Source organism: Pyricularia oryzae, chromosome 5, assembly GCF_000002495.2.
Source record: "Pyricularia oryzae 70-15 chromosome 5, whole genome shotgun sequence".
Classification (NCBI taxonomy): domain Eukaryota; kingdom Fungi; phylum Ascomycota; class Sordariomycetes; order Magnaporthales; family Pyriculariaceae; genus Pyricularia; species Pyricularia oryzae.
Window position 1 is genome coordinate 1,875,235 of NC_017852.1, and position 10,735 is coordinate 1,885,969.

Consider the following 10,735-nt stretch of genomic DNA (forward strand, 5'->3'; position numbering starts at 1 on the left):
CCGATACGCCCAACAACGCTATCTCTGGGGCAAGCTTTTGCGGAGCTCAAAGCCAGCATGCAGTACGACCCTGCACTTTAGCGAGGCACAGAAAAAGGAGGTCCGGAAAAACAAGGTTGATTGTGTGCGAAACGATCTCCTTCCTCCTTAGGTTCCTTGTCAAGCTTGTCAATCTTGTCAATCTTGATTGACGACATACTTCGTCAAGTTCGTCCTGCAATCTCTTTGCTGAGGAAAATACAATGTCGATCGAGAACCCTGAAAGAAGCATCGAACCCCAGCGTTCCCACACACGTGGTATTCCCAAGACTGCCAGCGACAGTGGGCGGGTGAGCTTGTTTTCTGTTCTAATTTCTTGTTTTTTTTTTTTTTTTTTCACATGGTGCACTACCCTTACCGTCTTTTAAATAGACGAAAAACCAAGGCTTGCACCAACATAGTCCCTGCATCATGCAAATAATGACATTCTTTTTTCTCCCTGACGTAACAATACACGAGCTAAATACGTGAACCGACGTAGCTTGTCTTTCAAGCCTCTATATGATACGTATATCAGTGTGGTGTTAAGGTACCCACAGTATAAGTAGTGTGCATATTCACCCGAGCCAGCATCCCGTACTGTGTATATAGGTCTGTTAAAATTGAACATAATTAACCAAATTATAGCCCGCGCGATCCAGCATCCCATAGTCAATTGAGATTGAACATGAGTAAACAAGATTGTAACCTGCGCGATCATCAAAATAGTCGACAAAGATAGAAAGGCACATAAATGCGATCATCAGAAAAAAATTCATCTGCCTCTCTGAGTCGGATGCATAAATCTTTACTATCTTCGGCATTGGCGGGACTATCACGTACTATGTAGGCCATGACTTGTCGCCGAGTCATCCAGTTCTATCCAGAATGTTTCCTAGTTCGTTAAAGCGCGGAAACAGGTTGTGGATGTGGCTGCGCAAAATGAAAAGCTCCTCAAGGTCTAGATCTGCAGCCTATCCTTTAACAGCGGCAAGAACATTTACCCGCGCGTGTGGTATCTGACATTGTCGTCGAGTATCGCAAAAAAAAAAAAAAAAAAAAAAAAAACTTTAGCTCGGCGCCTCGGGGGCCCAGAACCTCGGCGTGCCGCCGCACGCCAATGCGACTGACCACTAACTATTGTTTCTAACTCTTGTCACCTGCTCTTGATCGCATTCACCATACGGTAGTGTTTTTTCTCACCCGTCTTGTTTCTTGATTTCTTGTGACTATCCAAGGGATTTCAACACAAGCAAAAGAAGCAACGCAAGCTTACGGCACGCGCCGCCAAACGGCTCGGTTTTCCGAATCAAGACACACAGATAAAAAGACAAGGAGAATCGTCCATGTACTCTTTGTTTGTTTTTTCTTTCTCTTTTTTTTCTTTTTCGTCTCTTCTTTTTCTTCAGCTGGTCATGCGCCCCTGTCATGCCTCGGCCAACTTGACCAGATCTCGAGATTCGTGTTCGGTTTTGTTGAATAAGCAAGGTATTCAATAATAGATTTTGCTCTGCTATTTCGCACTCATGCTTCTCCCAGCGTTTGGTTCGACGGCAGGCTAGGTCTCCCCTCTGAGAGTTGCACGACGGCCGCGGGGATTAATATCGATTGCGACAAAAAAAAAATCACAACATTTCAAAAACCATCTCTTCCGCTGCCTTAAACATGGTCATCCACTGCAAGGAATCCCAAAGAAGAAGCAATAAGAAGCTTAATCCACCAACAGACTGGGCGGTAACTCCGTACATACTTCGTACATATCCGTACTTCGTGAATCGGAGTGTGTAGGGTGCATGACCGGGCCTTTCGTCCGAAGGCTTGCCATTTCGAGCTTATTGTTCATCCCTGCGCAAACGTGATTGTGACATTGGGCGGGCAAATCCGCCAAGGGGATTTTGACACGGCTGCATGCGCTAGCTTCTTGGTTGACAAGAACGAGTATTGTGTACGCGTGGACAATCTCTTGGCGAGATAGCGTCGAACCTGTGGGTATGTTCCATTCTCTCTTTTCCTGCCCCTTCCCTCTATGGTAAAAGGTCCCTCAAACAGGTAATCAGTGGGCTATATACTATGTGGTGTGGTGGTTTTTATTCTTCCTTTCCTTTGGTTGAGAAAGAAGAGTACAGTAGGAGCGAGAAGAATTCCCAAATTCATTCCGCGGAGGAGCCGTAAAATCGGAGAAGACGGCCCTCTGCTCCACAAATTTGTGGTGAGCCATTGAGGGAAAAAAAGGGGGGCTAGAGGTAAAAATCCCTCCCCCTTGCAAGACCCCCCGCAAACTAGGTTGTTACCTAGATCCGGAGAATCTGGGGAGGACAACCGCCCGTCGTTCAGCCCCGAAAAAGACAAGACAGAACAGACAAGACCACACCGTTTAGATCGTTTTGTTCGTCTTGCTGGGGGGCGCCATATGCTTGTCCAATGATGTTCTGGCGCAAGTGGTCGTTTTCCGTCCCGTTTTCAGCCTGCGTGGCAACTGCATCGACGCCCGAGTAGTGCGGCACTATTGAAAAAAAGCGGATGCGAGGCAGGCCTCCAAAGTCCTTGGTTTTAGTTTTCTTTGTCGCCCTAGTGTCAGGCGCAAACCTCCACTCCCCACACCTCGCCGCCATCTTCCCCATATCCCCACGTCTTTCCAGGGCTCCCTTTTCAGGATACAGCTCACACGACTCCCATCTCCATTCATGGAGCAGCGGTAGCGCATGGGCTCTGGAACTCGTCAATCACGCTTCGGGGCTTGCTGTACTCGAGCGTCGGGACGTATTCGTAAGGCAGGCCAAAGGCTTTGGGCCCACCGACCTCGAGGCCTCGCTTCGTGGTCCAGACCGGGTGAGGAGCCATGGCCATGACTGCTACCTTGAGGCCATACCTGTAGTCCTGGACGCCCACGTTCTCGCCGGTGTAGATGTCGAGGATCATGATGAGATCGGGGACCATGGCAAGGACCTATTTGCACCAGGAAGAGGGCCGGATTAGTATGTGGTTCCAGAGTGAAACCCCCAGGTAAAAAACTGCCCCCGTCTACAACGAACCTTTTCAGTACCATCAGCCTTCCTCCCAATGACGCTGAGGTTTTCATTCATAAACGGCACCTTGACCTCTGTGATGGAACCCGCGTCCTCGCCGTCATACAGTCCGTCGTCATCGTCCTCTTCGTCGACTTTTTCGATGGTGACCTGACCGATGCTGTGGGCCGTCGTCGTGATGCGGCTTTCGACCCCGCGCATCTTGCCCCTGAAGACCACCCGGCAGCACCCTGGCCCGCCGCATTCCGCGATGATGGACCGCGCAACGTCGGCAAATGACCACGCGCGCGGTCGGGACTTGGCCGCCACCACGGCTCGGCCGAGTCGCCACGCCAGGGAGAAGGTGTTGGGGATGCCAAAGTGCTTCATTTCAGCACCCGTTATGGGATTCCCGGCTGCTCCGCCGGCGGATCTGAGGTGAATGGATAGTGTTTGCGGCTGGTTAGTTTTTGAGCCATTCAGGGACAGAGGACTAGAAGCATGCTGCCCCCTTTTTTTTGGCTTGGCAGCTCGTCTGTAACTCACCCCATGGCTATCAGCTTGTCCCTGATTGCCGCGCTTGCTGTGGCCGCATCCGGCTGCCCGCGCGGTATAACCACATTGTGACCTGTGCCGCTGCAGAGTGTAACCGGCAATAGCTCGTCTATGGAATTGCCCATCACGTACTGCGAAACCATCTCGAAGTTTGGGTATGCTCGTCCTGCTCTGCGGTCAGCGAGGCTATACTCCTCCCGTATGATGCACACATGAAACACATCAGTGGACAATGCATGTATTCCTGCCCAACTCACCCATGAGATCCCCGTCCACGGTAGGTATGCTGTAGTACTTTGAGCTCCCCCAGAGGAGCGTGCCTACGCCATTGGCGCCACCGATTTCCGTCGCCAGCAGCCTGCTAAAGTGCCCACCCATCAGCTTCTCCATCTCCTGCATGGCGTGGTAAACACCGTCGCCGCCCGGCCGCTCGATCCCCACCGCGGGCGTGCCGACGCCGGCGACCGGGACGAGCACGTCGTCGTCACCCAAGCTCGTAGTTTCAACTATTCGAACGTCGTGACCCTCGTGGAGGAGCTGCCGAAGCTCGAGGTGGTGCGTATAAGTCGACCCCCCGCCTCCACAGCCGAGAATGTAGCAACCGATCGACAAGAAGTGTATATCCGTTTGGGACACCTTCCAATGTCCGTCTGACGTTATCTCAGGCCTGTAGCAGTCAGGGTTTACAACTGGCGCTTCCGCATCGACTTGTCTGGCATCTCCGGTATTCCCAGTCCTGGCCCCGGCGGAGCCGCTGACCTCCTCGTCGACAGCCTTTTCGTAGTTCTCGGAGGGCGTCCGAAGCATCTCGGCGTAGACCCGCGCATGGCCGGCGGGCAGCGCAACCTCGATCTTGATAACAGTCTGACCCTCGACGTACGGCACGCCGGCGACCTCCTCATGGAGCACGGTAACCGGGCCCCGCGCATCGCCGCCCTTGGCGACCGCGTTTCCCACCGCCTTCTTTTTCACCGCGGCTATCCCCGTCGCTACGTCTGCGCCGTGGATGATGGTCTCGGCCGCACCGTGCACGTTGGCGGTGGCGGCGCCGATGGCGTTGGCCACGGCCGCGTGGGGCGGGACGAGGACCTTGCGCACGCCTCGGAGCTCGCGCGGGCACAGTATCGAGCCGCCGCCGACGAGGATCACGGTGCAAGGGTCCGGGGAGGATTTGGCGCGGTCGATTGTTGTTTCGATCATCTTTTTGATGCGAGCCTGCGCGGAAGCCACGACGGCCTGGCTGAGGTTGACGCCTCGCAGCCCTTTGGCTTCGATCCTGGCGCCTCCGGCCACTGCTATATCCGTGGCGGTGGTTTGGTCGCCGCCGAAGCAGAGGGCCCTTGTCATAAGGTCATGACCGACGCTCTGCGGGCCGACCGAGACTGGAGCCTGGTCGACGCGGACTATAGAACCGCCGCCCAGGCCGACGCTCTCGACCGAGGCCATCTCGAGGTTGACCTTGACGCCCGCGAGGTCACTGTAGCTCTTGGTGAGGCGCGGGTAGCCGTTCCCGAGGAGGTAGCCGACGTCGGTGGTGGTGCCGCCAATGTCGACTACGACGCTCCCCGTGCGGCCGATCGCCTCTGTTCCGGCGAGAAACGCGGCGCCGCGGATGGAGTTTGTCGCTCCCGAGGAGAAGATGCGGATGGGCGCCGTCATGGCCTCGGAGAAGGGCAGCAGGTGGCCGGCGTTGGAGGTCAGGTACAGGGGGCAGCTCAGGCCGACGCGGGCCATGGCGCCGATGAAGGCGCGGATGGTGCGACGGGCGAAGCTGAGGATGGCGGCGTTGAGGATGCTGGCGTTCTCCCGGGCCAGCAGGCCGCTGCCTGCTATGTCGGCGGAGCAGACGACGTTGGTTTCGTCGCCGAGCTCGTCGATGATGATGTCCCTCGCGCGCTTCTCCTGGTGGTGGCGCTCGTCCATGGGGGAGCCGATGCCGACGACGACCACGTTTTTGATGCCGGCAGCTCTGATGGCGGTGGCCTGCCTGCGCACCTCATCCCCATCGAGATGTGCAATCAGCGTCCCGTCGATGTTGCACCCCCGGGAATGATGGCGGAGTAGCCATGGATGATGCTTTCCAGCGGCCTGGGCCAGTCTGCGAAGGGCGGAGTGCCGGTGGAAAAGTTGTGTGCTGCCAGCCGGAGGACGGCAACCTTTTCGACCCTCGACACATCCCGCTCGATGATGGCGTTGAGAAAGTGGGTGGTGCCGATGGCGACAGCAGCAACTTTGGTCGAGGTACTAGAACTAGTACTATCGAACCTGCCGGAAGCGTCGGATGCAGGTGCTGCCGCCGCTCCTGCCAGGAGGGCTTGCAGAGTCTCTTGGACCCCAAGTGCCACGTTGCTGCTGGTCACGGCCTTGTGCGACGCCAGAACCGCATCGCTGCCATACTTTGAGAGGTCAAGAAGGAACGAATCCGTGTTGGTGCCTGGTGAAGGAATGACGACCGAGTATCTTGTGGTCAGTAAGAGAAAGAAGAATTGGCATCAGAGTGGAGGATCTAGACAGGTTTAATGTAAACTGGTAAGCAGTCCGGCCACCATACCAACTTACCTCCGACATCTACTCCAATCACCAAAGATCCCGACGCTTCCGGCCCCGATATGTCCGTAGCAGCTAGGGTGTCATCCATCTAGCTTGTTGTGGTCTAGGTCTAGACTAGACTAGTTCTATTCTAGACTATCTAGTATAATCCGAGCCGACTATCTCGTCTTGATCAATCCCTGGCTTCTCAGTCGGAAAATCTTCCGTCAAGTAGGAGAAGCGATAGGCTGCTTTGATGTTTTTCTCAATTGATGCATAGATTTATTTGTTGCATCTCCAGAGATGCTTGGGTGTTTTGGTTACCAAACAAACAATGCCCGGCTGCATATGCAGGCAGCCCCGCATGTGGTCTCCAAGACCTGCAGGCCCATTGAAGATGCGGAAGATCTGCTTGATAATTATCTTATCAAAATTCCAATATCTGCTGCATCTTGTTTGTGTAAATAGATGTGTGCTATTGGTAAATAGGTGGGTCGGTTAGATACGAGGTACCTACCTAGATAGGTACCTACCTTACCCAGGCGACGACATCCATCATATCAGAATCGCCAATCACAGCCACTTGTAAGCTTATAAAACCATGATTTGAAATCGCCGCACTGTACCGTGCTTGATTTTTTTTTTCTTTCCTTCTCCTTTTCTATCCAGTGTCAACCTACTAACAAGTTTGTTTCAGCGGATTCGAGGTTATCATCGTATCTCAACAAGCTAAAACGGCTCATGCACCGTCTCACCGTCCTAATCCATCACCTTGCTTGCACAAAGTACAAAAGCATACTTTCTTTTTGGTAATATAGTCGAATAGTTGATTGTTCTGATGCACTGCTTTCTAGACCTAGGCTGATTCTGCCTTGAGGGTGCACGCTGTGTATAACCCTAGGCGAAAGACTTGGTTCTAGCCAAATCTTCCTTGCACCGCCATCGTCGGAAGACCAAGAGTTGGCTCAATGCATGAAAGTTGACACAATCAAAAGTCTAGACTAGGCGAGTCGTGCCTGGTTGACCATTGCAGCAGCAGTCGACACCCGTTCTCCATTATAGGGATAGCGGGACGAACGCCAATCTTCAGGCGATGTTTTAAGGATGATCTCAGGCACGTCCTAAAAATAAGAAACACACTTGTAGCTCGGCCGGAAGAGGACAGCGAGGCAAGTTACCGATCAACTGTACTAAATAACTCAGTCCAGGGGTTCCAGTGGTCGGATCGTGTGAATCCGTGTCACCTGTCGTTTGGTTCACGACATAGGATGTTGTGGTGTTTTTTTTTTTTTTTTTTTTTTTCGTTCTGTATTACTTCTCTCCCACTGTCGATGCAGGTCACTTCCCATCTGTGGAGAGATCGAGCTGGTTCAACGGCCTGTATTCTCCAGTTGACACGTGCATATGTAGGGACCGTATGCACTTGCTAGCCAACTCTGCTTGGAGGCACTAAACAATTACACCGCCGGCTGTATTTCAGATTGTGAATGAGCCCCCCTGAGGCTATATCGAACCGTAGAACGGATGACTAGATTAAAGAGTTATTTTTTTTTCGGGTGGCTCAGATGAGTAAATCTTGGGTTTGCTACAACCGTCGATATACCACATGTTCCAAGATTCGCTCGAGGTACCACTTACGGCTCAAAGCATCTGGCAACACCCTTGCATCTCAAAAAGTCATGGCGGACTATGCTCGGCCGTTTTGTGGTTGCGATTTGTTGCTTTTCCAAATGACAAAGAAAACAAAACTCGTAAGTAGTAGGTGCTTAATACTGAGAGAATCATCGTTTCTCCGGTCCAGCCCCGTTACTGGGTTATTATTGATGGTCTGGGCCCATTACAGACTTTTGAAAGGCCCCAGAACACGAAGTGGCTATGACGTACCAGACGAGTTTGCCGAACAAATAGAGTATTCCAAAAGGTAAAAAAAAAGAAAATATGCAAGTTGACCTCTGATTATCGTCGAGCGCATGACACCCTTGGAAGAAATGATTAGGTCATGTTTCTCCCGTCGCCAAAATATCATCGACTGACAGGAACACCACCATCTTTTTCGGCATTGCGAGCAATCGCGTCGCTCCTCTGGATGGCTGTACCGGCGAGGTCTCCAGGGACCTCCTGTCTGGCGCCAGAACCATCTCAACTTCATCTCGAGTCCAGCGACCAATCACAAACCCATGGAACCTGCGTTGTGTGCCGCATTATTGCATAGGTCTGAACTTTATATTCGCTCCTGACTGACTCCCCCCAAAAGTTTTTCTGCGCAGAAACCAAAGGGAGGGAGAGGGATAAACAAAACTAGCAGAGCTTGTTTCGATCGGCACCTATCTCGCCGCCCCGTACGACTACTTTCGTACATGGCCAAGAAAGTCCAAACCAGGTCCCCAGGAAGGGGAAGGCTGGTTTTGTGAGCTCCGGGGTGCGGACGATGGGGTTCCGTCATGTTCCGTCCAAGGACATGATCGAATGAGGGTAAACGGATAACAGATGACGATGGAGCTGTTCCCCAAGAGTGGTGTGGTGGAAACTATGATAAAGAGTCAGATGTTGCACCCTCTACGGAATCCGGAGCTGAGCTGTCTGCCGTTCGTTTGTTTATATGTTTGGACATCCCGAGGATTTTTTCCCCCCCGTATTTTCACCTCCCTCCATCAGGACCCCCACGAAACTGCGTAGGGAGAACTGTGATCCGGCCTCGCACCAAACAAGGCTCAATATCATTCGGGAAACAACCAGCCTACGGCCACAATGATCTTCTCATATCTCAGTATCCTGGCGGCAGCCGGCGGTGCGCTGGCTGTCACGCCGCCGGGCTTCTCCCCAGGCGTCCAGGCTCCTCTGTTCGTCTTGTACTCTGACAGCATCGCCGCCCTAAACGGCGCCACCATGTCAAAGATGGTGACGGCAAAGGAGCCTTTTGTCGGCACGGAGAAGAAGCTGACGGGCAAGTCGTACGCGGTCATAATGGTCGACATGGACGTCCCAACGTCGCAGCCACCCAAGACCAGGAGTCTGCTCCACTGGATGCAGACCGACCTGGTGCCCGTCGACCAGCCCACCACCATCAACACCACAGCGGGGACGACGACCGTCTACCCGGTGTCCAACCTGAAGCGTGTGATCGCAGCGGCTCCCTACTTTGGACCGGACCCGCCCGCCCGCGTGCCGCTGAACCACCGGTACACCCAGGTCTTGATCGACACCAGCAACGTCGGCCAGGAGCAGATGCGCATCCTCTCAAAGGCCGCAACGAAGCGGGAGGACTTTAACGTGGCCGAGGTCCTCTCGGCTGCCAACATACCTACCGACAAGATTGTGGCCGGCAACTTCTTCCAGGTAAGACAGCTCGCTTTGCATAGGCCAGATTCGGAACTGGCTGCCCGATGACACTGCCCCGAATAAGCCCGATTAACTGACTCTTTGATGGTTCATAGGTCACGAACAACGGGCCAGCACAGACCGGTGGCTACCCTAGCACCCCGAAGCCGGGTTCTTGCCCATCATCGCCGCCGTCGTCAAACGCAACCAAGCCTATGCCACAGCCCGCACCACAGCCCAAGCCCCCTGCCCCTGCCCCGGTCCCCATGCCTGCCCCTGGCATGAGACCCAACGCCACCAGGACCAACACCACCATGCCCAGGCCCGCCGCACCCGGCAATGGAACTAGCCCAGCGATGCCCAAGTCACCAGCACCGGGTAACGGCACAAACCCGGCGATGCCCAAGTCGCCGGCACCGGGCAACGGAACCAACCCGGCGATGCCCAAGTCACCAGCACCGGGTAACGGCACAAACCCGGCGATGCCCAAGTCACCAGCACCCGGCAACGGCACTAACCCCACGGCGCCCAAGCCCGGACCCCTCAACCCGGCGGTTCCCAAGTCACCAGTGCCCGGCAACGGCACCAAACCCATGCCGGGTCTAGGAAGCAACGGCACCATGCCCAAGCCCGGCATGAGCCCACAGCCTGCGATCCCGCCGGTGAACGCCAAGGCGAGCTCACTGAGCGCGGCTGCTTCGGTTCTGTTGGCCTCGGTGGCTTTCTGCATCTTGTTGTAAAAAAAAGTCGCAAACCTGCATTTCCAAGTTCAACATTCCTTTAGTGAGCAGTAGCAGCGAGGCAATGTGTTTTTTTCTTCTTCTTTTCCTTCTATATAGTATACCGCACTAGTTTTCCGGCGATGTCGAGCCGGCAAACCATTTCTTCGAAATCAGAACAGGGGCAGACGAAAGCGTCGGCGGAATGAGAGAGCGCCATCGGCCACTGCATTTTGTTCGATAGTGTCATATAGCCCGACGATCATGATGATTGTTCTCATGTTGTTAAATATACCAGGATTTGTATTGTGAGTGGGATAGACAAGTACGAAGTAAGAAGATCGAAATTATCTAGGTTGGTGATCAATTCCATACACGTGAAGAGCAGCATCGGCAACATATTGCAATCGTACCACGAAACAAAACGCCCCCAGGTTTCTGACTTGGCGACCCCACCCGACTCCGCTGGTCGGCTGATTGCTTTTGATTAATACTGTGACTTGCGTAATCGGCCCTGCATCCATGGCTTTGTGGCTGATTGCTGGCATTATTGTTTGTTAACAACTGTACAGCAACAACGCCTTTTTCCCC

General features: G+C 53.7%; 2 protein-coding genes across 2 annotated transcripts; one reads left to right on the forward strand and one right to left on the reverse strand.

Annotated features, from left to right (window-relative positions):
* Positions 1 to 796: 796 nt before the first annotated feature.
* MGG_00722 (uncharacterized protein) lies at positions 797 to 6,663 on the reverse strand (the record flags this gene model as incomplete). Its single annotated transcript, XM_003718235.1, has 7 exons — positions 797 to 2,964; positions 3,051 to 3,456; positions 3,570 to 3,744; positions 3,836 to 5,573; positions 5,735 to 6,038; positions 6,138 to 6,200; positions 6,641 to 6,663. The coding sequence occupies 7 exons, from the start codon at positions 6,661 to 6,663 to the stop codon at positions 2,701 to 2,703; spliced, it is 2,973 nt and encodes a 990-aa protein (XP_003718283.1). The 3' UTR covers positions 797 to 2,700.
* Positions 6,664 to 8,855: 2,192 nt separating this feature from the next.
* Positions 8,856 to 10,165, forward strand: MGG_00721 (uncharacterized protein; the record flags this gene model as incomplete). The annotated part of the gene is made up of 2 exons (XM_003718236.1): positions 8,856 to 9,443; positions 9,542 to 10,165. The coding sequence occupies 2 exons, from the start codon at positions 8,856 to 8,858 to the stop codon at positions 10,163 to 10,165; spliced, it is 1,212 nt and encodes a 403-aa protein (XP_003718284.1).
* Between the last annotated feature and the right edge of the window lie 570 nt (positions 10,166 to 10,735).